The 26403-nt window shown below is 38.2% G+C and overlaps 1 protein-coding gene across 3 annotated transcripts in view; it reads left to right on the forward strand.

Annotated features, from left to right (window-relative positions):
- The window catches only part of LOC134541060 (eukaryotic translation initiation factor 3 subunit D), a 97377-nt gene extending 71268 nt beyond the window's left edge, over positions 1-26109 (forward strand). The window contains exons 4-11 of one of the 3 annotated variants that reach the window (XR_010076542.1): positions 1134-1316; positions 3107-3387; positions 5904-6037; positions 8556-8768; positions 9559-9701; positions 15056-15328; positions 17346-17403; positions 25918-26109. Coding sequence is in view for 2 of the 3 variants with exons in the window: in XM_063384202.1 (XP_063240272.1) it covers positions 1134-1316; positions 3107-3387; positions 5904-6037; positions 8556-8768; positions 9559-9701; positions 15056-15328; positions 25918-25924 (1234 nt within the window). In the remaining variant the exon portion in view is untranslated. Of the gene's footprint in view, positions 1-1133; positions 1317-3106; positions 3388-5903; positions 6038-8555; positions 8769-9558; positions 9702-15055; positions 15329-17345; positions 17512-25917 lie in introns of those variants that run through there. The other 2 variants (XM_063384202.1, XM_063384201.1) reach the window with 2 other exon arrangements.
- The last annotated feature ends 294 nt before the right edge of the window (positions 26110-26403 follow it).

Raw genomic sequence — 26403 nt, forward strand, 5'->3', positions numbered from 1 at the left:
GATAGGCTAGAATTCAAACACGCACACCTCTCAGATAATAAATTTGCTATTTGGCTTTACTGTTCATCTGGACGAATCTCAACCAGTTACAAACCAACCAAAAAAATAAGGATCGAATCGCAGACAAACCAGCCGAGACAACTCACAAGTCGGCAGCCAATGAACTTGCGTTATTTGCCCGAGTGTTCAGGGGTATGTATGTGCAGTCTGTCCTGAAGGCCATCGAAACCGCCAATTTTGCAGGTCTCTGTTCATCACTCAAAAAAATTTCATATTAAAATTAATAAAAATTTTTACCATCACAATATTTAAATTTAAGTACCGAAAACTGCTAAATTAGCACTATTTTACACCTTAAAATCCTAAATTTTCCCAGGGGAGGAACCCCCGGACCCCACGCTTTAATACCCGGGGGAGGGGGGGGGGAACATTCTTCTTACCACCCCCCATACACAAATCCTGGCAACGCCACTGTGTCCCGCACCCCTGTTTCCTTGTCATTACAGCCAGGGTTCATATGCCTCAGTATCCTCGAAACTTCCTTTATTTGTCTTCATTTGAATCAGAATTTTTGAAATATCCCTAATAAGGACCGATAGCATGAAAGTAATGGACAAATGCAGGTATTAAAAATTTTTTTTTTTGTTTCTGACTCAACAGAAAAATGCTGTGCGCATTCCCAGTAAAATTGGATAAATTGTACAAAATTTTGTAAAGTTATGGTTAGTAAAGCCTCTGTATCGCAAAGTAATAAAATTATGGTCTCTTCAGATTTACATGGGTCTTGTGAAATCATTATTAAGGACTTTTCAAGGACCTTCATTAGTCTCGAGAGGTAGAAAACCATTTTTGTTGTTTGGTTAAACTCTTACAGATTAACCCACATCCCCTCTTCCCCTTTCCTGTTGTCCAGAATTATCTCGGAAACCCATATCGAACCACAGCCCCAACATTTAACCTTTACTTTATAAGTATACAGCAAGACAGTAAAACAAGCTCTTTGTATTCACACAGGCCTAGCTTACTTTTAAATTTATTTGCCTGTACAGAGAAGCTAGTATTTTGTGGATACGGGTGGACGTGGGTGGTGTGTACTGGTGGAATCGCGATGATAGCGTGTGTGTGCGTTGCAGGAACCAGCGGCAGCAGCGCAAGTGGCCCATGCGGCAGGGCATGAGGAACAACCGCAACCAGCCGCCCATCAAGAGCCGGGACGCGTCGGTGACGGTGCGGCCCGACTGGACCACCATCGAGGAGATGGACTTCCCGCGCCTGGCCAAGCTGTCTCTGCCCAACGTCAAGGACGGGGAGGACATGTGGGTGTCGCCCCTGCGGTCGCGGTGGAGCGTGTGTGGTTACATTGGAGCGTGTGTGGTTACAGTGGAGTGTGCTTGGTTATAACGGAGCATTTTTGGTTACAGTGGAGGGTTTGGTTATATTGGAGTGTGCTTGGTTATATTGGAGCAATTTTGGTTACAGTGGAGTGTTTGGTACTTATTACTGGGGTGTGTTTGGTTATATTGGAGCATTTTTGGTTACAGTGGAGTGTTTGGTACTTATTACTGGGGTGTGTTTGGTTATATTGGAGTGTGCTTGGTTATGTTGGAGCATTTTTGATTACAGTGGAGTTTGTTTGGTACTTATTACTGGGGTGTGTTTAGTCAAATTGGAGCATAATTGGTCTAATTAGAGAGTGTTTGGTTGGTTTGGTCCTATTGGTGCGTGTATGGTTTTTTTGAAGCGTGTTTGGCCCTACTGAGGCATGTTTGGTTATATTGAAACATGATTGGTCCTATTAGAGCATGTTTGTTTGGTTTGGTGCCTGTTTGGTCCTATTGGTGCGTATTTAGTCCTATTGGTGCGTGTATGGTTCAATTGGAGCGTGTTTGGTCCTACTGGGGCCTGGTTATTTATATTTAAGCACGATTGGTTCAATTAGATCATGTTTGGTTATATTGGAGCATGATTGGTCCTATTAGAGCATATTTGGTTGTTGGTTTGGTGTGTGTTTGGTCCCATTGGTGCATGTTTTGGTTAAATTGGAGTGTGATTGGTGCTATTGGAAGATTATGTGCGAATCTCAACCAAGAAAATCAAGTAAAAGCTTTTTTTAAAATTTGATTTGATTTTGACAGGGAATTTGCTATTCGTTTTATATGAAACTTCGAATGTAGTGTGAAGCTTCGCGTTTGTGACAGCTGAGGTCTGCTTTTGTCAGTGATAAAAAATAAAATTTATGAATGGTTATTATGGTATTAAGGACTAAAGTAAATGTAAACAAAGGGATTGGAATAAACGCACGTAAAATACAATGTGACATGTCTTCTTATACCATTTACAATCATTTCTTGGCCTGAACCATTCGTGGGCAAAGTACGGCCTGCCAGCCAAGTGCGACCCTTCGGGCCCGCGACATGGTTTTGAAAACCCCTACGAGTGCACACAGGACAAAATGTATTTTTCTGCTTAGCTAGAATAGAATAACGGTTTACTTGTCATTGATTTTTTAAGCACGGTTTTGTCGCATCTAATATTAACTAAGTTTGCACGCAACCTTGTGTAGGCATAGTGCCATAGTGGATATCTGTAGATGGGTAGTGTGGCGATGTGTTGTTTTGCTCAGTTTTTTTCCGGCCCACCTGTATTAATTTTTGAAGTGAAACTTCTAATGCGACTTCCAACAAGGTTGCGTTAAACGTTGTAATGCTCCTGGGGAGGGGGAATAGAAAGAGACAGTGAGAGTGAATGCGTGTTTCACAGACACACAAATAGCGTGTGTGTCATTTCTCTATGTCCACGAGGTCTCGCCGCGTCAATTTTCTCCTTGGGGCGAACCTGTCCGCTTAGTTAAATAAACAGCTTTTATCGTTGAATGATTTCATGATTTTAGTTTGATTATTTGATACAATATGATTTCACTGAAAATCGATTTCTACCCCTTCGTATTTTCATTTCCACCTTACGAAGTTTCACCTCTTCCACGCAGAGGGACTCCACGCACTATATTTAATTTTATCCGGCCCTCCCCTTTAAAGGTTTGCTCGTGTCTGGCCTGTAGACATCCTGAAGCCGTCAACCTGGGGGGCTTGCGTGTTGCGTGTTCCAGCCTGTGCTGCGGCTCGCTCGAGTACTACGACAAGTCGTACGACCGGGTCAACGTGAAGAACGAGAAGCCCTTGCAGCGCGTGGACCGCATCTTCCACACGGTGACGACGACGGACGACCCGGTGATCCGCCGGCTGTCCAAGACGGAGGGCAACGTGTACGCCACCGACGCCATCCTGGCCACGCTCATGTGCTGCACCCGCTCCAACTACTCCTGGGACATCGTCATCGAGAAGATCGGGGACAAGCTGTTCTTTGACAAGCGCGACAACACAGAGTTCGGTGAGCGTGGAGTCGCTTGAATACCTAGTTGCGACAACAATTAGTAACAGGCTCTGGCAAAGATATCCCGGGGGGGTGGAGGGGGGCTCGTACCCAGGGGGGGTGGGGGGGGGGTTCCCTTGTGGGTGGGGAGGGGGGCGGGCCGGTTCCCTTGTGGGTGGGGGGGGGGGCCGGTTCCCTTGTGGGTGGGGGGGGGGGGGCCCGGTTCCCTTGTGGGTGGGGGGGGGGCCGGTTCCCTTGTTGGTGGGGGGGGGGGTGGGGGGGCGGGCCTGTCCCCTCTGGAATCATGAAGCCCCTCACCTAGGGGGTCCACTTTCGCTTGCACAGTCGTGACGGGAGTTGGCAGACGTCAACGTCGAAAAAATACGTTTTGTTGAAAACTTCCTCTCTACGTTCCAAAGTTTTCCGCTTGATCGCGTTCGTACGGGCAGTATGCAAACATGCCCTACAACCCTACCCAGCTGTTGAAAGAACTGGGGTATTTTTTTTTGTTTTAAATTGAGCCTGTGGGTGTAAATTGTTTGTTAGGCACTGGATGTGTGACTTTAAATGTACGTTACGTTTGGTTTACAGAGCAACCTCTCTTTCGTCCGCTCATCAAAGTTATATTAGCATTAGTGAGTAGATGTCGGGAAGACTAATAAAAATAAAAATCTACTTGTGGCTGCTAGTAAGACATAACAAACAAAAACTTGAATGAGTAATTTATATATATACAGTAGAACCTCGATGATACGTTCCCGTTTCATACATTTTCCCGTGTCATACGCCGATAAATTTCGGTCCCGCCGAAAGTAGTATATTTACAATGGTTTACTTTCCCGGAACATACACTTATAAAACCATTAATTTCCCGTTTCATACGTTTTTACGAAGCGGAAAAGTCCTAAAATCCACAAAATTTTTTTATATTCCTCCTTATAAACTCAGTTTTAATGCTTTTATTTTGAAAAACGATCATTGTTTACATTTGCAAACGTAAGAAAATAACTTAATCGCACCATAGATATGGATAGTATCAGGAAGACTGTGCACTTCGCTAGTAGCATCTATGGCCAGCACCAAGCGAGACTAGTGGCGCAAACTAGCAATGATTATGAAAATGGTGCACGTGCTTTACCAAGGCACGGATCTCATATTTTGTGCAGTCGTTTATCTTTGAACTGAATATATCCGTTTGTTATTGTTTTTTTACGATTGGATTGTTTTGAATTTTACGTTTCTCAAGTTAAAATTTTATTGAAAATTGTTCTGTTGCATAATGTTGTTTGTAAAATGTAATAAACAAGCAAAAATTTCTGATTTTTTTTTTACAATAGCCTAATTTTTTTAATTTCTAATTTAGTCTTGGTGACTTTTCCCCCCCTCCAAGAAAGGACTTCATAACATTTTTTAAGGCCACTGTTTTTCATGTCAGCTTTACTTGATTATGGACTGTATTTTAATTTCTGGTGGTTTTATTATAAGTATAATATAATGATGAATTCATATATTTCATTAATATAATGCAATTATTTACACATATATACGTATAATTTTTTTTTTGCACACTTGAACTCTAAAACAAACAATGGGATTTCTATAAACTTCATTCTCATTTTCTATGGCTGATTGAAAACAGTTTTTTTTCCACATGGGGTTTCAGTGCATTGTTGTAGACACTATAAATGGCGTATGTGAGGTTCGGTTTTTGAGCTTGCCCAGCTATCAATGTTGGAGGTTTTATATTCTTTATTTATTTGTAGGGATTTTCGAATCCTTGATTTTCAGTTTGGTTCGAATCCGATTCAAATCCCTGGCAATATTTATTTGAGATATGAATCCGATTTCGAATATTAAGCACAGAATAATTAAAAATAACTGATTAATTTAAAAATAATGTGTGTTCTCTTTTTTCTAACTGTAACTACTGGCAATTATTTATTACACTGAGATTGAAATGTTTATAATTATGTAAACTTAATTAATAATAAACACTTAAAAATATGAAAACCAAAACATATTCGATTCTCCAACTCAATCGTGATAAACTGCACGCCACAAGGAAATCTCAGTTTTAGAAACGTTTCAGCAAACAAAACCATTTTTTCGCCAATAAATAGCCAAGACGTATTTTTTCTTGTAGGAATGTAATTGTTTTTAGTTTATAGTTTGCTATATGACGAAATTCGTATAAATAGTTTAAGCCCTCAATTCTTTTAATGTCACTGTGTTAATTATTTAATTTACATATCTTTCTTTGATGCATCATATTATGAATACTTAAGTAATAGTAGCCTAATATTATTTTTCACTGCTAGTATTTTTTAGCCGTATTAAATTAATTTATAACTTTTTGATAGTATTCGTAGTACTGTTCGAATACATGCCACGTACGACGATTCTGGGTTCGGGTAATTGTGGATTCGAACCGTGCCCGAAAATACAGGGTACTCGCACATCCCTGCAGGTTCGTGTGGACGCCCGGAGTGATCATGTTGGTGTTTGAGGGTTCGGGGGCGTGCGTGTGTGCGCAGACCTGTTGACGGTGAACGAGACTTCGGTGGAGCCGCCGCAGGATGACGGGAACAGCAGCCTGAACTCCCCGCGCAACCTCGCGCTGGAGGCCACCTTCATCAACCACAACTTCTCGCAGCAGGTGCTCAAGACGGTGAGTCGTGCTGTTAAAACACGTCGGGGCGTTCAACCTTACGCTGGTCTTGTCAAAAAGGGATTTCGACAAAAGTTTTAAAAATATATTGTAAATTTACAACAAATAGAAATGGATTTAATAGTGAGCCCACTAAACGAGGCATGAATTTTGGTTCCTCTAACCCTGTTTTTACTACCCCTTGCTGTAATAGTCGTCTCGGTATTTATTTCTGCAGTCTCGGGTTTGACATGACGTAGGGCCGGGCACACGCAGAATGCTAACAAGACTGTTAATGTGGATAAATATATGTGGACTGTATCGAAAAGTTTTTAACCGACGATGCAACATAAATTACACGATAGCATTTGCCCGCACCATTGCGACCTACCTCCATCATGCCGATCGAAACGAAGACTGTTTTTTTTTTGTTTCTCACCGCAGGGATACCACCCTCACGGTTTATGGACGCTAACACTTGCAGTGTTCCAACATGGTGCCAACTGTAAAAAGCTGGGGCGCGGGATATTTAAACTGTGTCTTATCACTTGGCCCGGTACAAGTGCCACAAAGTCAACTCACAACACAGTTCTATATACAAGAGTTCGCACTGAGTACCAAACAACGACACTACGCTACATTTTGCCTCGTAGTAGTTAACTGCCGTGCGGTGCATTTAATACGAAAGAAAAGCGCACAGAATCGGACGTGGCACGCCGCCGCAAAACTGTGACGCGATCAGACGTGAGGCAGCATCGGACACTGCTCCGATTTCTTTGTGAGCAGACTTTCTGATGGCCGCAGTGTTCTTTGCATGCGCGAGTATACAAATTTGGTGTGTTTAGGTGTGGTTTGTGTAAGTATTTACTTGTAAAGTATTTTAGTTAGTTTTCTTTCATTACGGAGCTGGATGGACGCATCTATTAGTATGTGTAGTGCAGGAATGAACTATTTTATGAAAGAGTATCAGGAAAACAAAATGAGTTCAAGAATGTGAGAAGAAATAACATAATGAAATTACATTGTTAAGCGGTCTTGAAAAGGCATGAGGCATGTGGTGGTGCAACGTGTCACTTCTTGTCTGATTCTTTGTGCACTCTTGCCTAATCATGGGAAAAAAAAATGATAATACATTGAATGATCTTGCATGTCTTACAGTAGAAACACATTTTTTTTTCTTTTACACTCATGCGGGCACATGTTTCAAACACACAAAACATTCCGATTATATTTTTAATTTTTCCAAGTAGTACTGTCCTAGACATGCTTACTACTAACGGCTTTACTGCACAAGTGAATCAGGTGTCAATGGAAATTAGACTATTTTGGTGAAATGAGTATTAAGAATTATTTTAGTTTCAATTTTGTTACCTAATACAATTTTTTTAATGAATAAAGACACACGATATGTTTGGACTTTGTGACTTATGTCCTTGTTGTGTGAAGTGTTACTTGTGCCCCTTTTGCGTGTCGTATAAACTGTTCGGAAAGATGGCGGGCCGCGTGCATACTGATCGTTTGATCTGTACATGGCTATCGTTTCGTTGTCATAGTTGTATTCACTTAATCAGACTCTTTATTATCTTTTGTGGTCCTCCGGAAGAAATTCGTTGAAACAAAGAACACACTGACATCAAAAACTTTTGTTTCGAAAACGAAACTGTCCGAGGAATGGAACCGTGAAGTCTTGTCGCTAACCACAGTGGCTGGCAGTGCCGCGCGAGGAGAGGTGTTGTGTCGTGTGGGACTGGGGCGACTGAATTGTTGTCCATTGGAAGGGCAGTCCTTCAGGATTTTTCTGACAGTGGTTTATTTGTACAGAGACTGGAAGGGCAACCCATCCAATTTCTGAAAACACGCTCATTTAAGAGTTTAAATAATCCTGAAAACTTGCCCCTTGGAAGGGCAGCCGATCAGGATTTTTCTAACAGTGGTGTTTTGAAAGCTTGTCTGAATTGTTGCCCCTTGGAAGGGCAGCCCATCAGGATTTTTCTGACAGTGGTGTTTTTGAAAGCTTGTCTGAATTGTTGCCCCTTGGATGGGCAACCCTAAAGGATTTTTCCGACAGTGGTTAGTTTGTAAAGTGACCTAACCTAACCTAACCTAACCTAACCTAACCTAACCTAACCTAACCTAACCTAACCTAACCTAACATTACCTAACCTTACCTTACCTAACCTTACCTTACCTAACCTTACCTAACCTTACCTAACCTTACCTAACCTTACCTAACCTTACCTAACCTTACCTAACCTTACCTAACCTTACCTTACCTAACCTTACCTAACCTTACCTAACCTTACCTTACCTAACCTTACCTTGCCTTACCTTACCTTACCTTACCTTGGCTTACCTTGGCTTACCTAACCTTAACTAACCTTACCTAACCTTACCTAACCTTACCTAACCTTACCTAACCTTACCTAACCTAAACTAAACTAACCACTGTCAGAAAAATCCTGAAGGGCTGCCCATCCAAGGGGCAGCAATCCAGCTCCCCCGCGTGGGAGTGTGTGAGGTCCAGAGCGTGCGCCCGCAGGGGGAGCCGCGCTACAAGTTCGACGAGGGCAACCCCTTCATCTCAGAGGAGGAGGCCGGGGAGGTGGCGTCGGTTGCGTACCGCTACCGCAAGTGGGACCTGGACAACGGCATCACGCTGATAGCGCGGTGCGAGCACGACGCGGTGATGCAGGGCCCCAACGGGGAGCTGCAGTTCATCGCCATCAAGGCCCTCAACGAGTGGGACTCCAAGGTAACCGTCTCTCTCTCGGGCCCGCCTGTCCTGCCGCAAATGAAGGACCTGTCACGAAGGTCAAAAAAAATCCTGAAATAAACAGTGATAGTGCTGGAAGTTATAAAATTTTTTTTTTCCCCTAACAAACTTTAGCTAGCTTGAATTATTTTTTTATGGCTTCTGTTTTTAATTGCACATAGTCGTACATGCTGAAGTGGTGAGAGAACCAGGCCAGCTGTAGGGATGTTTATATTCTTTATGGTGGTAAGCGGGGAAATTTATACAAGCTGCCGTGCGGCCGCACATGTTTGATTTTTTTTTTACAGTGGTAGGCGGTAAATTTAAACATGCCGCATCAGCTGCTAGTCGGCCGCCATGTTCGTATTTTTTATAGTGGTAGGCGGGAAATTTAAAATATATTGTTTGTTTTTGGTCTGGAAAATTGCAAAATATGTAAATTATTAAATTATTAATTCGAAAGTTCAGGAAAATCGGAAATTTTGTTGGTCGTTAAGGAATCCGAGGGGAAAAAAAAGGGGTGAAATTTTATTACACGTTTGTGTAGATTCCCTGATTCGTTCATCCGTCTATTCATTGATTATGTCGATCGTTATGCATTCTTTTATGCAGTAATTTATTCATGTATTAATCCACTCGAGAGTGTAGAGTACTCGAAGCGTGGAGACCGTGGCGTGCGCGAGTAATTTATTCATTTTGGTCGTGTATTAATTCGCTCAAGAGAGTGTGTGTGTAGAGTGCTCGAAGCGTTGGAGACTGTGTGAGGGTGCGAGCGTCCGGTGCCCGGCAGATGTCCGGCGGGGTGGAGTGGCGCCAGAAGCTGGACACCCAGCGCGGCGCCGTGCTGGCAAACGAGCTGCGCAACAACGCGTGCAAGCTGGCCAAGTGGACCGTGCAGGCGCTGCTGGCCGGCTCCGACCAGATCAAGTTCGGGTGAGTCCCGCGGGTTTCCCCCCGCCAGCCCGCTGTGCCGCTTGCGAGTACGCGAGTACGGTGGCGGTGACGGAGATCAACATTGGGGGGGGGGGGGGGGGGGGGGGGGTTGTCTGTAGTCGGTTTGCGGACGACAATTTTTAGGCTTGTGCGAGAATGAGAATTTTGTCTCGAATCGAATCACAGATCTAATCTTTTAAAAAAAAATTTCCTGAACCCTTGAATCATTTTCGATACGTGAGAATTTTTTTTTTGACCTTCTGCTGAAGTTTTGACACCTGACTGAGAAGTTTTTTTTTTTCCGGCTAGGTGTTCAGTATATTCAGTCACAATGGCATCTTTGAATTTGAAGAATTAGACACGTTGTTGTACCCAGAGGGGGCAGGTCAGACATTCGATAATTCAATGTATTGCGTATTTGCATGAATTTTGCATGAAAACAAAATACCTATGTACTTTGAAACCACATTAACGTTCAGGGACGTTGGAACAGGGGGTTGTCTGTAATGTCTGTTTATGGACGATATTTTTACGTGATAAACGTCATAAGATAACATTGACGAAAAATTTCACACTTTTTAATTTTCAAATATTATTTAGTACAGTTTTTGCAAGTTCAATTTAAATAATTTGTTCAAATGTAATCACGATTAATTAGTTAAAAAGCCCGCCTTAACCTGTTTGATATTATAGAAGATTTTCTCTCGCACGGTGGTTGGGACGGTTCGTTGCACGCTCGGCTCGGGCGGGAACGTGACGATGGGTCGTGCCTTTTCGTGCGTGCAGCCGGCGTTTATACGATTTGTAAGACGTTATCACGTCGAAATCTTTAATAGGTAATGTTTTTTTTTCAGTAATTACCAGTTCTATTTTTCTTGAATACGAATGAATCTCAAATTTTACTTTTAAAATACTTACTGCAGTTGGAAGTAAAAATATATATATATGCATTGTGCAAAAAACTTAAGTTTTGAACAAACATCAACCACTGAATTCTTAATTTTTTTTAATAAAGGTAAGATTATGTTTGGGATATAAAGTTTTTTTTTTATATGTTCCCTGAACTGCTAAATAGGGATGTACCGATATTGAAAAAACGATTACCGATTACGATTAACGATTCGCTAAAAAATTCAAATTCAGCCGATGTTCCAAACCGATTAAGAATACCGATTATTAAATACATAAATTAAAATATAAAGTAAAGAGAACAACTTTGTGATTAAAATTGATGTAATGGAGGCAAGGACCATAAGTGTACATAGATATGTATAGAATGCAGACAAAATCATTTTTATTTACATAAAAATTTAAGATTTTGGTAAGCTAGCTAAGGCATTGCACATAACATTAATAGCTATAGTTAATAGCTTTTAGATTTTTGTGAAGAAATACAAGCTGATTGACTTTGTGTGGCTCCACATATTACTTGTAGTGAAAAACGTTTCCATGTACGCCACTACACAATATTTTTTGAGAACAATATTTACACACAGCATATTTATCGTCCGGCCTGGATTCTAAAAAAAAAAATATTTCCACACAGCACTGCGACTAGCGTACCCATAATTATGCAACATTAAATAGTGAATGCAATGTATAACAGCTGTTAATATTTATTTTGGTAAATGCCAACAAATAGACAACTTAGCAAAATATACTGCAATATTTGATCAAAGAATTCGTCACTCTGTTTACGTAATGTATGGACGTGCATTATTAAACAATGAAACAATCTACAGTCGCCGAGTCGTCTTCGCTAACACAGACACAACCAATATTCAAAAATTAATTTCGGTTGCAAACAGAAATATTCCTACAACCGACCACCAACTGTCGCAATCGTGAACTTTTATTCCTGGTTAAATATTTGTGGTTAATATACGGTAAAAATTAAAAGTAAAGAAGACTTTACCGTTATTAAAGCGACTTCAATCATAAAAAATAATAGAAAAAGGTTTACGTATACAACGGAAATTCCGGTGAAGTGAGATAAGTTGGCCAAATTGTTTTTGTTCATCACATGACGTGCGTAACCTAAACATTAAATGGAGATCTTGTGATGAGGCTGTTCAAATAATATTATTGTGTTTTATACTGTTTTGTGTGTTGTATTTTATTACAAGCGGCACTCAAAGCAGTTGTTTGATGCATGGAGCTAACAATAATGGAAATTCTAGCCATACATGCTAGAAGAAAATCGTCAATTAAATAAAATAAGAGTATATTTAATTTATTAGACGACAAATTTTCTGAAACTTTCAGCGCGTGTGTAGGCCTACAGTCTTAACGGTGTTTCATGGATTAAACTTGAAAGAGTTTACTATTTACCGTTAAAAGAATATATTAGCATCATTGGCATGATATTCTTATAATGCTAAGATATAACTCTGATAGATATAATAAGAAACTGTTGACAATTTTGTCTAAATAATTGGTTGAAATATCACAGATTAAGATTAATTACCGATTATCTATTATTGGGCGATTACAGTTAATCGGGATTCGAATCGGTACATCCCTACTGCTAAACAAACATTCCCTAACAATTATAGCTGGAGGCTGCTTTTAAGTGGCAGATGCCTGTAATATTGTGCAAAAAATTTAAGAACTTGGTTTTGCAGACGAGTAGGGAATGAAAAAAATTGCGAGCTCTGTAGTAAATTAGGTCCCATGCCATCTGCTCATTGGCTGCTAAGTGTATTCCTAGTAGGGACGGGGCATTAAAATCCTCAAATACCATTAAATACTTACTATTCAAAGTATCCAATATTCAACAAAAAAGTTTTGAGTAAAAATATTAGAAAGAAAAAAAAAAGTAAATAAGAGAACCAACACTTATAAATTCTGAAATTTACTTGGTAGATTTTTTTCATCATTCCTGTCATGATACCATTCCCCAAGATATTTACAATTTAACTTATAACTATGTAAATAAATTTACAATTATTTTTTTTTATCCTGGTAACTTAGTTTGTGGAAACAAACATTTTTAGATTTGAATGTTTCAACACCATAGCTGACATTTATATATATATTTTTTTGTATTATGTATTTTATTTTTGAGCCTTGATATGTAGATTTGGATTCGGGGGGTATGTTCTAGGTACTCTTTGGGATTTGAATTTTACAGATTTCAGATTCGAGAAAATTCTTTTAATTCTGCTTTTATTTAGTGATAGGTTTGCAATTGACACACAGTTTCCCGAGTAATCTGTGGGTCAATATTAGATGTACAGGTTGTTTACAAGGTAATGAAAGTCATGAGAAAAAAAACACAAATGAAGGACCTTTCATGTAAGTCAAAAAAAGTCCTGAAACAAACAGTGATGGTGCTGGAAGTTATAAATTTTTTTTCCCCCAACAAACTTTAGCTAGCTTGAATATTTTTTTTGATGGCTTACTTCTGTTTATAATTTCACATAAAAAAAATTGTTAGAGACTGTCTACTTATAAATCATTTGTAAAATATCTGTGAAAGTGTTTTAACTTTCTAACATAAAATTTTGCACGTTCCTGTGGATAGTAAATATATTTAGAATTTTGTAGATATGATTTTGCCTAAAACAAGAAAAGACCCTAGAGATGTGAAAATATTTTATTCAAAAGCCTGAGATTTTTTCATCAGGTACATTGTTGACACCCTGATGCAGCATGCAGTTGTATGTGTTTAAACTTCATACTGTAACAAAATAAACCCCTCTTTTCTGTGTTTCTTTAATGTTTTTAATAATCAAATAATTACTCTGTGAACTCCATGTTTAGTTTAGCACTGAATTTTTTTTGCTCTATAATAACTGAAACAGAACAGAACAAAGGTTCTTGATGTAAAAACAGAACTGCACATCCCTACTTGGAAATTTTATGGACACACTTATTCCATCACTGGGCACCCAATGAGGGACGCACCTCGACGAAATACCACAACGCCAAACATACAATAACGCCGAAAACCATAACGCCGAATGCCAAATTGACTGCAACGCCGACATCTAAAAAACTGCTGTGTACCACAACGCCGAATTACCACAACACCGAAATACATGAACGCCTAAAAATGTCATTGCAGGACTGCAACAAAGGTTAGGTTAGGTTAGGCTAGGCTAGGCTAGGCTAGCCTAGGTTAGGATGTGGTAATTCGGCGTTAAGAAACACACAGAAAACATTCAGTTGTTTTACACACAAATTCATTCAGTTGTTTTTCATTTTGCTCCCTCCCCGCAACAACATTTTTCGGCGTTACTGTATTTCGGCGTTGTGGTACACAACAGTTTTCTAGCTGTCGGCGTTGCGGTCAATTTGGCATTCTGCGTTATTGTACGTTCGGTATTTAGGCATTGTGGTAACGACCACACCAATGTACAAGGCTTGGTAGATTCCTAGACACTCTGACCATCACTATACACTCCTTACACACCCTCAAACCATCAGCCGCCCTCACGCCATCAGCCGCCCTCACGCCATCAGCCGCCCTCACGCCATCAGCCGCCCTCACGCCATCAGCCGCGCCCTCACGGCCTGCTCCCACCATCACACTACATTAAATTCCACCCTCAGACCATCACTCTACTTTCATTGCCCGTCCTCAAATCATCTCTCTACTTTCATTGCCCGTCCTCAAATCATCTCTCTACTTTCATTGCCCGTCCTCAAATCATCTCTCTACGCTCATTTCCCATCTTCAGACCATCTCTCTACTCTCATTTCCCACCTTCAGACCATCTCTACTCTCATTGCCCACCTTCAGACCATCTCTCTACTCTCATTGCCCACCTTCAGACCATCTCTCTACTCTCATTGCCCACCTTCAGACCATCTCTACTCATTGCCCACCTTCAGACCATCTCTCTACTCACATTGCCCACCTTCAGACCATCTATACTCACATTGCCCACCTTCAGACCATCTCTACTCTCATTGCCCACCTTCAGACCATCTCTACTCTCATTGCCCACCTTCAGACCATCTCTACTCACATTGCCCACCTTCAGACCATCTCTCCTCACATTGCCCACCTTCAGACCATCTCTACTCTCATTGCCCACCTTCAGACCATCTCTCTACTCTCATTGCCCACCTTCAGACCATCTCTACTCACATTGCCCACCTTCAGACCATCTCTACTCTCATTGCCCACCTTCAGACCTTCTCTCTACTCTCATTGCCCACCTTCAGACCATCTCTCTACTCTCATTGCCCACCTTCAGACCATCTCTTTACTCTCATTGCCCACCTTCAGACCATCACACGTCACTCATTTAGTTCCCACGAAGCACGACTGGTAACAGTCCTGAACCGCACTCACGATCGCTGTGTGAAGATGCCGGCTCACGCGTGTTGGCCCGCGCGGGCAGGTACGTGTCGCGGGCGCACGTGCGCGACTCCTCCAAGCACGTCATCCTCGGCACGCAGCAGTACAAGCCCCACGAGTTCGCCACGCAGATCAACCTGAACATGGACAACGCGTGGGGGATCCTGCGCTGCGTGGTGGACATCTGCATGGGGCAGAAGGACGGCAAGTACCTCATCATGAAGGACCCCAACAAGCCCATGATCCGCCTCTACGACATCCCCGACAACACGTTCGAGTCGGAGAACGAGGACCTGGACGATGAGGACGCCGGCAGGTGAGTCGCGAACCTCTCTTCTCCTCTCGCGCGTCTCTCTCTCTCTCTCTCTCTCTCTCTCTCTCTCTCTCTCGTCCTTAAGAGGCCACTCCAGTGTTTCAGGGGCACTACGCAACCCGCGTTAACCTCGTAAGATTCAATGCTATTTTCATTTTGCTTATAACTAATTAACTAATATAGGTTTCGAAATGATGCTTGCTTGATATGTAAGACAGCGATGCTCTTATCATAGCCCCTTTCTTCAAAAACGTGCCTAAATTATGGTTTTATACTAATCTTTACTAATATGCATAAGTGTATTGTCTAGGTTTGAACCATAATTTATGCACGTTTTTGAAGAAAGGGGCTTTGATAAGAGCATCGTTGTCTTACATATCAAGCAAGCATCATTTCGAAACCTATATTAGTTAATTAGTTATAAGCAAAATGAAAAAAGCATTGAATCTTCCGAGGTTAACGCGGGTTGCGTAGTGCCCCTGAAACACTGGAGTGGCCTCTTAAGGCCGTCCAAGCTACCAAATTGCTTAGTAGAATCTGTCCAACTCTTCTTCCAGGACCATCCTTCTTTTCCTGTACTCGACCTGCCTTCTGTTATTAATGCACGATATTTTTGCATCCCGCATGGGAAAGTGCCCAGGGTTTTCACCTCTTGTATATAGAGGTTTTACCTCGGCCCAACTTATCTAGTGATTAGTCTATAGAGTTAAGATAGGGGGAGTTAGCCGTGGCCCAACCAATTGCTGCCACGGCTGGCCAATCCCCGAGCAAAGCACACGATGCATGCCTCCCTTTCTGCGTGGCTTAAACACAGCATGATTAGGCGTAAGGGCTTCGGCCTGGGACGCACCTAGTCTTCCCTAACCCAGACCCCTCCCAAACAAAATACACTTAGTTTTAGTTAGGTTAGGAAAAAAATTGTCTTTAAGGGCCCCTCCCCCCTTGCCTACCCGGGCGCACACACGATGCGCAGAGCTGCAGGGGAAAAACAACGCAATTTCTAAACTACTCGAGATACCCGAGTGGGGGTCTGCTTACGAAAAGCAATTTAAGAGTTCGCCGAAGGCCGAAAAGTACTTTTGATTTTGGATTAAGTTTTTTTTAAACTGTAGTTTTAGAAGAGCTAAAATGGCTGAAACTCATGTTTTCAGAGTAATTTTAATGCGTGAAATAACCGGCACAGATTCTTGAAAGCACTTGAGGGACTTGCATCACACCTTTTTCTACACTTGTACGGCATGTAATGTTACGGTCACTGCTCAAATTTCACAGTTATCCCTGTGACGACGAGAAGACTGCGTGTCTGTTCAGAGCGTTGCGTTTAGAGGCTATACTTGCGCTAGAAGCACCAGCGAGCGTTGCACTTATCATCCCGCCTCACTAACACACATACAACCCTGATGAGGCAGGCCCCTTAAAAGAAAAAATAAGTGTGCATGGGTTGCTCTGAATTTACGTTCCCTCACTACAGCGTTCATGGCGGATTATGACTACAAAAAAAAAACAAAAAAATCAGATAAGTAATACAAAATTAACTTAAAAATAAAAAAATCATAGAAATCTGGTCCCTAGTAATAAAGCATGACAAAAGACAGGTGCGATGCTAGTACCACATTAGGCACCAATTAGGGTAGATGGTATACAAAGATTCCACTTGTATATCCGAGAGCGGCCGTTACGATAAAAATGTTGGACTTGCATGCCTGAAAATATAGGTGCGACCCATAGCGAATGAATAAGGTGAGATTTGTGGACCATGATTCGTGGCATGTTTACTCACATTTTGCGTTAATTAATTTTTACTGCATTTTGGTGTAAAATCTTTTCTTCGGTAATGGTTCCATACAGTTTTTTTTATTTTTAAAGTAAGTTGAAACAAAAAAAAAATATTGTAACATTTTAAGCAATTGGAGCTATATAGTTTTCTGTTTTTTTTTAGTTCGTGCATAGCACACTTGCCTACAACTTGTTTTGCTGAAATTCTTGATTATAATAATGCATCTTTAATTATCTGTTCCAGTAATTAAGACAGCAGCACTGTGGTCAGCCCCTCTGCCTGTGTTTTGGATGTGAGGAAAGTAAGTTGTATTAAATTCATGACTTTAATCCAATTGATCTCATTTTGCAATATTTTTTTGTAGACTTGTTGAAAAGCTTGAAATAAATATTATAATTTTTTACCTTAATTTCACAATTGTAGTCATTCGTAGAAAGTAGCAGTGTAGATTATGATTAATGCAATGATGTCTAGGAGAAATTGACAGAGCTCAGTGTGGTTTTGTGTTATAGGAATTTGTTTCAAAAGTTATAAAAAAAATTGACTACAGATTACCATATTATGCTTTTCTAATTTTTGTTATGCAATCATGAATAACTAGGGGCCGGAAAAATTCTCAATTTGCGATAGTGGCGATTTTTTTGCGAATTTTGAGGTTAGATGCGATTTTTTACTAATTGTTGTTATAAATGCTATATTTGCGAAATCGCGGTAAAATTACCATTATCGGGCGAAAAACTACTATAGAATGCAACAAAATGGCTTGAACACACATTCCTCAAAGTATTGTTTTTGAAAATAACCACCATAACACAATTACAGTAAACAATAGCTTCTGACAAGGCTTGTTGAAGGAATAAAATCCGAATCCTAACCTTAACTTAGAAAACATTCCTTAACCAAATATCACGCATGATAGTATAGAATAAGTAATTTTGTAAATTTAGTGTTTACGATTTACTCAATTACCGTTGAATGTTTAGAAAAGAATGTTCACACTACTTATCGACGCAGTTATTTTGTTTTGTTAGATCACGTCACATTCGCCATTGCATCGTGTGTTGCCTGTTCATGAAGAGTATCCAACCTAACAAAACAAATTTCCCGGGAAGCGCTTCACGGAAACCAACAACCTAGAAAATATCTAGGTCGTTGACGGGATCGTAGTGAACTTGCAAAGATAAAAATGAAAATATTTTAAATGCTCAAAATTACTACAAATATTTTAGTACGTGGTTTTTTTACATTTGTTGATAATCACTTTAGTTTTCAAATTTTTTTTCTGATCAATATTTTACATAGAGACAAATCATACATTTTGTGGTGCACGTTTAGCGTACTGAAGTTGGCCAACTTGAATTGTCCGTTTGTTTTCATTTGAAATTACTAGTGCTCAAACGTTTGTTTACAAATACCATTTAATGATTTTGGTTTGTGTTAAAATTCGTCATAATGGGTATAAACACTATTACAACTTCTTGTATTGTTATGTAACTTTAATATCTTAAGCAAATTTCTCAAAAATAGATGCTAATTTCTGGAAAATAAATGCTAATTTTCAACATCATAAATGCTAATTTTGTAATAAATAGATGCTAATTTTTCCAGGCCCTATGAATAACCCATCTTGTATTGATGACAATTCAAAATAAAATTATATATATATATATATATATATAATTTGGAATTAATATACATACACTTGGGGGGGGGGGGGGGGAGTTCATTGCATGACTTATTTAGCAAAAAATTTTAATTAGGTAACCCCTTGACAGTTTAATCTGTAAAAAATATGTGCTATGCTAATTTGGAAAGTTATCTAAGTTGGCTCATTTAAGCAAGATTAAAAATGGTACAAACCTGACCAAATCTTTCTTTAAACATTTTTGAATTTTGCAAAAGTACGTAATTCAAAATTATTTTTCGTATGGTGATGATGTTCTTGTCACCCTCATATAAGTAAATATTAGGCATGTGCGAGAAAGACTTTTTTGAATTCGAGACGAGATCGAGAAAGCAATTTAAAAATTCTCGAGAATCGAGTCGAGATCGAGAAATCTGTACTTTAGTTAACAGGATAATATGATCCAAAAAAGTAACTCAATAATCTGACAAACATACATAATTATTCAATAATTTTATCAAGTATCCACAATTGCAATTGCAATTACAACTTTACCTTTACACTCAAGTTTATTTGCCTACTGTCGTATGTAAACATAGGTTATTGACTCCATAGTCTATACAGTTTCCTTGAGCCATGGACGGTACTTGATCATGAAAGTCTGAACATTCGCCACTATCGATATGTCACTATCGATACGGACCGCAATTTAAACATCATGTTGCTTGTTATATACTGCTGGCCGTGTGTATAACCTAAGGCCAAAAAAAAATGCAATCGCGGAAGAATTCTGCAGTCATGTTTATATTTTTATTTTTTACCGTACCGTTTTACGTTGATACTTGATATTGATACCGAAAATGATTTATTTTTAACTTTAATGTTGGTTTTATTAACGGAAAATAATCATTTTCTTTAATTTAATGTGATAACCACAGCACAATTCATTGTTTACGTTTACCGTTTCATGTAGTGACTTGTGAACGGAAGTTGTTCGTTTTTAACTTTTTAATAATTTATCGTGTATACTATCGTAACAAGTATATTTTATTTTATTCGATCTACGCTACGTTGAAGATATGTTAATTATTTCAACACGCAACACAAAATGCTAACTCAATATATTATATTACCTAACCTATTTCTTGTTTACAAAATTCTTGAAAATTCCGAGCCAAAAAAATTATCTCGAGACGAGATCGAGAAAATTTCTGTCTCGACTCGTTCTCGATGATGCCGAGACTCGCACATCACTAGTAAATATTGATATAACGTATAAAAATGTCACACTCGTGTAGTGCGTACATAAATCAGTGTGCACATTATCACACAGTGTAGGGATTTTATTGTCATTTCTCATATTACCTTATTGAAATTGATTGAGAATTTATATTTAAAAAAAAAATAAAAAAAAAAAAATATCCCCAGTTTTAAAAATCAAATGTGCTTGTAAATAAAACCAAATCTTGTCTAAATATGAGTTACAAATTATAAACTACAGTAGAACCCGTTTATAGTGAACCCGCCTATAATGAATTCCCGTTTATTGTGAATTTCCGTCTCAGTCCCGGCAAAATGATTTGAGGTTATGTATCAATTTATTGGATATAGCGCATAACTTTTGTCAATGTTGATACGTTTTCCCGTGTACCACGAACAAATTTTGCTGACATAATGCACATTTATCTCAAATATTTTCATTTTTTTTTCACAAAACGTTTCTTCTGAATCACATTGAAGTTTTTCTCCGCAATACGCTACTCGATTGTCCACTGTTCATATTATAAACAAGTCGTATTCGAGTGGCCTCGGTAGGCAACGTGTAGCCAAAAATGGTGATCAGTTTGGTGAAAATAAAAAATAGTTTTCCCTGCATAGTTAAAGAATGGACGAACGCGTGTACATTTATTATGTTATCAAAATTATAAATAAATTACCGCCACACAAATACGTATGTACATTATAGCAGCAAATTCAATATTTTTACGTCTCATTTTTATGGTTCACGTTTCGGACATTTTGATCGGGTAAGGTAGATAGAACTCTGTGGACAAAACGTTTCCATAGAATGTGAGAAAATTTCGTTCCAACTTTAGCAACTGCGATACTAAATGATACATTGTAATCTTTGATGCACCAGACTCGTTATTTTTCGTTTATTTACTTTTGACGGTAAAAAGAATTACGTGTTATTAAGCTGCAAATGTGCTTCAATAAGAAATACCTACATAAAATAAGGTGAAAAACGCGGTAAAAAACGTAAGGCATTATCTGTGCGAGATAAACTGGACATTATTGAAAAGGGAGACTCCAACCCCACTGTCCCGCACGTGTTAATAGCAAAAAAACTGGGAATTGCAACATCCACATTAAGTACAATATTAAACAAGCTGAACAATATTCTTTCTCAAGCTGCGATAACGTCACAGAGTATTAAATGCCCGAAAAAAGGATAATACGCCGATTTCCAAGAACCATTATGTAATAGAAAGTGTAGTTCATTAAAAATATTATCTGCATTTGCTCATAAAACTGTTGCTTTGAATATTTTCATTCGTTCTTTTCTTGGCTTAGGCCTATGTGTAGTTAAGATTTTGCTTTTGAATATGTATTGCCAAAATAAAAGTTTTCCCAGATATAAAGTTTCCCCTCTATAGTGAACATATAAACTACTCCCTTCAGATTCGTTATAACAGGGTTCTACTGTATGTAAAATGTTCTTCACCTTTTATAATTTTACACTAGGTTCGTTATGTCGCCAAAGAAAGAATATTTCATTACCTGTTTATAACTTTCTTTCCTTGCTTTTATTTCCTACCTGTCCAAAGTGTATCATTTCTACCTGATGTCGGAAGCCATGTTATTTATCAGTGACAGAAGATAACATTACAGTAACCAAATTACAGTCCTATGCCGTAGTAGATTCTGCAGTAAACTGGTCAGCATTATTATTGCCAAAAAACCAGAACTTCTTAAATCTGTCAACCTGTAAGAAGTGTGCGAAATTTTTTTATCTCTCCAAGGACAGTCAAAAATCGTATGGATCATACTTAAAATTTAAGAAAATGCAAATATCTACTCGTGAAAAGGAAAAGTGCTGTGTGATATTATTTTACTTAAAACATTTCCATAGTTTTAGAATTTTTTTTAAATATATGTACTAATAGAAATTTATTGATCACTCTCATTTAAAATTATTTCCATAAAAATATACGTACTCATATATTAGTGTTTTAAATCCATAGAAACTGAAAAGTTAATACAGTGTGACAATTTGGCATCACAATATCTTACCAATTGTCTAAACTGGCATGTATTTAAAGGAGGGTTATTTCACTATTGATTATTTTATGGGCCAATCACATATAGCCTTGGCTCACTTATGTGTTCCTTTGCATAGCTACCAGTTCTGTCGTCAGCAGAACCAAAATCGGCAAAGTCTATAACGGTTTGTTACATATTAAAATAAACAGATGTTCAACGCCGATTGCAAATTTTGTTGTTTTATTTTTCAAACTAGAATGCATAGACGAATCCAATCATTTTCACAGTTTTTCTCACTCGTTCAACACGTACATCTGCCCGTCGAAAAATGCTCGCAGCTTGCGCGATGTGAATTAACCAAAAATAACGTCCTTCAGTAATCTTTTACTGCAAGTACACGAAATTAGTGCGGCCTTAAACATGACCGCACCCAGCGAATACGAATTTTGCCACGAGCCAAAACGCCGACGTCGGTGATCACAATTTCTAATTTATGTCCGAACGAAATATAAAAAAAATTAGGTTAACTTAATAATCGGCCTGGCTCTGACCACCAACATTAAATTATCTCTTCAATAACTTCTACATTATTTGGCGAGAAGCCAGCGAACGCGACCTACTTGTGCAGCGTTTGACGGACGACTGATGAAGTCTTGCCACCGTCTCCACGCAGGGAGGAGAAGTCACATGACCTCACCGACCAATCACACGCACGCTTCATTCACACTTACAGATACAAGCCAATCACAGAACAAATTACAATATATGAAAAAACCTTGTACACACATAACTCAGGGCTTCCCTTGATCTGTCTCTTTTCAATTTCACATCAAAATCGGGGACTCCCATTCTCGTTCTCTCTCCCACACCGTGAGACAGCAGTTATCACTCAGTTCCCACGCAGTGGGGGAATTCCCCTCTTTATTACGGTTGGCGGGGAAGCACTGTTTCTTTCTCACTCACACTTGCAGGCCTCTTATGCCTCTCTCTTTCTACACATCACCCCAGCCCAGACACAGTCCCGTGATCTATAATTATATTGCAACACGTTAATTAAAATTAAGAACAGCAATCATAATACAAATTACTTGACAAAATTCAACTTATTGAGAAAAACCTGAAAAAGTAGGCCTAAGGCAAAAATCTAGTACAGCGACTTATTTGTGAATAATTACTTAAAAAAAATAGTAATGATTAAAAATGTCTAATAAAATACAAAGTACCTTTTTAAAACACATAGCAAGTGAAAAATATCAACCCTAAAATATATAACAAAGGTAAAATATCATTAGAAAGACTTTTTAATAGGGATGGGGCGACCGAATCCAATATCCGCCGAATCCGCCGAATCCTAGGGATTCGTAGATTCGGCGGGTCTGATATAGGATTCGTCAAAGGATTCGGTTTTTACTATTTACGGAAAAAAAATACAGTAAAACTCGCTTACGAGGTCCCGCATGGTAGGTTTTTCCGTATAAAGCGTTTAAATTGCCCGAGGTCTCGTCATTTACGCCATTAAATGTGTGATATAATGTCCGTTAAAATTTTTTCTGAAACTTCCTGTCTCAAATAATGGCGCACGTAAATATGAAGAAAAGACAAATGAACAACAACATACGAAGAAATATGTATGATGTACCATAACTACAGTACAAACCCAATAGTTATTTTAAGATAATTACCATAAAAAGAACTAAAGATTCTTTGTAGAATACCATAATTACTACAGAAGCATGATAGCTACCATATTTGCACTATAGTTACCGTAACAACCGAGATGTATATTTACTGTGATAGTAATGTATTATTTATTTATGACTTATTAAATTAAAGAACATTCTTGAAAAAAAAAGGATGTTAAACTTTGATATGTACGGTTGGCACATGTTGCAAAGAAATAATGCGATCTGAAAGAATGCAGTACTACTACGAAAAGTTTAAATGGTACTCGTGGATTTTTAGGTTATGGCAGTCTCTTTCGTTTTTCAGTAATATCGGCCGAAAATTAACAAGCGTACTGAATCGGAAGTCGGCAGAAATGCCGATTCAACTAAATATTGGCAAAATCGGCTTCTTCAATACAGCTCTACATTAAATGACATGAGTAAACATATTTCAGACTTCAGGATATTAAAAAAGACTTTAATTTCCATGTAGGTTTATGTGTTATGTTTTTTTTGCAAGTGTAAATTGAATGAAGTAAAATGCTTTTATTTTTATTACTTTCAATTGATAAAACTTTAATGACCAGTTACAGATATTTATGACACTAATTTAGAGGTTAAGCAATTTTACCAAAGCATTCCAGCCAAGCAGGTTGCCAGCGAGAGACGCTTCTCTTCTGCTGGAAACACTATCTCCAATCGTAGAGCTAATTTAACTCCTGAACGTGCAGAACAAATTATTGTTCTGCATGATAGATTAAAGAACAGAATTTAATACTCTGTGACAATCTCTCTCAGAATTATTGTGCTGAAAAGTGGAAATGTTGAAACAATGTGAATGTACTTTTCAAACAACATGATTTTTGGTGTTAAGTTTGTTGAAGCTCAGTAAGGACTCCAGAAAAATTGACAAAGATGAAATTTTCCCAAAGATATGTTACATTTACACAAACATATACTGGGTTATGTTAGTTGGATGATATCAGTTACTAATGAACCAATGGAAACAGGTAAGATTCAATGGAAAAAAATGTTATTTTTTTCTAGCAGTGCAAAATGTAAACACACACTGTAAATAGTTACCCAAAATTAATAAGCCCACTTCATTTTAATACTTTATTCAAACATTATACTAAGTTTAAGATAAAAATAATTTCCCAAAAGTGTAACTGTACCACAAAAGCTCGAGCTCGGCGCGAAGTAAAATTCTTAGGCTCGCAGACCTCTAGCTTATTTATAGAAAAAATCCTAACCGCTAATCTGTACTAAAACTGAAATTTCTCAAGAAAAATTTTTTGTCTTTATATACACTTAGGATATACCAGAAATGTACCAAACTACATGTGATAAAGTCAAGGGACTTTTAGTGCAAGCAGAATACATCTCACTTACATTATATATGTGGACATCATCTGTTAAAAGATTCGGATTTGGGTTCGAGATTCGGCAATTCCAGTCGAGGATTCGAATTAGGATTCGGATTCGAGGAAATCAGGATTCGCCCCATCCCTACTTTTTAAGAAATATTTACATGCATAAAAATAGTTTAAAAGAAAAATATTTATTTAGGAGGGCAGGGTTCTTGCAACGTTAAAAGTCAAAAACTAAGCGAAGGATTCAAACATCTCACAATATCTCCGTAAAATTGTCTAACAATTTGTGACAATAACGTTTAGAGTGAGAATTCCTATTTCAAATTTTTTAGCCAATTGAAAATGTATCATTTTGGAATTCGAAAGTCTAAAGGCTTTCAGAGAAACATCACAAGGAAAGGTATAAATATAATAATTTTGGGTTTTTAACAAGGAATGTTTATCATGAACTAAGGAACATTTCTCGTATCAGTATTGTTTTATGTTCACTTTTAAGTGTCTTACCACAAGTTGATGAAGCATTTGATCACGTTATCTGATCATGCTATAGTACTTGATATTAAATTTTTAAAAATTTTTAATGACAATGAAATACACTAGATGTTTTTACTGACAAAATTAGCCTTTTTATACCACCTTTAATTAGTAATATTTTAGAGTAAATGCGCAAATATGACATATTGATGAAATATTTGTATAAAAAGATTTAAATAGTTTACAGTTTGGACATAGCATGGTTTATGAACAAATTCTTTTCCTAAGTCTAACAATATCTTTCATATTTTCAGTTTTTTGGTCGGGTATTTTACTACTGTACTTTGTTAAGTAAGAAAATAGAAACTACTGTTGCATTGAAATTAAAATATTTTCGTGTGATATTTTTGTTTCAGGTATTGAAAAGAAAAGCACATCAACCTGTTCTTCCAGTACCAGAACTAGGAAGTTTAACTATCATACTATCATCAACAGGTATTGATTTTGGATCAAAAATAAGTACATTTATATTCTGTTTTTCAGATATTTTTTTTTGTAACAGATGGTTTGTTTGTGAAGAGGCATGTAAAAATATATGGTGAATAGACGAGTGTTGTGTGATTTTTTATTAATTATTTTAATTTTTTCAAACAATTAACCAACCTTAAAACAACAGTTGCTAGGAATTTGACTTTGCATAAAAAAAAGTGCATTCCAGTCTTAAAAGTTGAAGTGGGAAAATATTTCCTAGTGCTAAATGCAAAACTATTGCTTTATGATATTGGTTATTTTAAGTCTCTGGTTAAATAGGCTACATCAATAAATAAATCATCACTTAACGTTAAAAATTCTTTGATCGTTGTTCAAGTTTTCAAGTCTGTCATCCCGAAACTTTGTAACGG

The sequence above is a fragment of the Bacillus rossius genome, chromosome 18, assembly GCF_032445375.1.
Source record: "Bacillus rossius redtenbacheri isolate Brsri chromosome 18, Brsri_v3, whole genome shotgun sequence".
NCBI lineage: Eukaryota > Metazoa > Arthropoda > Insecta > Phasmatodea > Bacillidae > Bacillus > Bacillus rossius.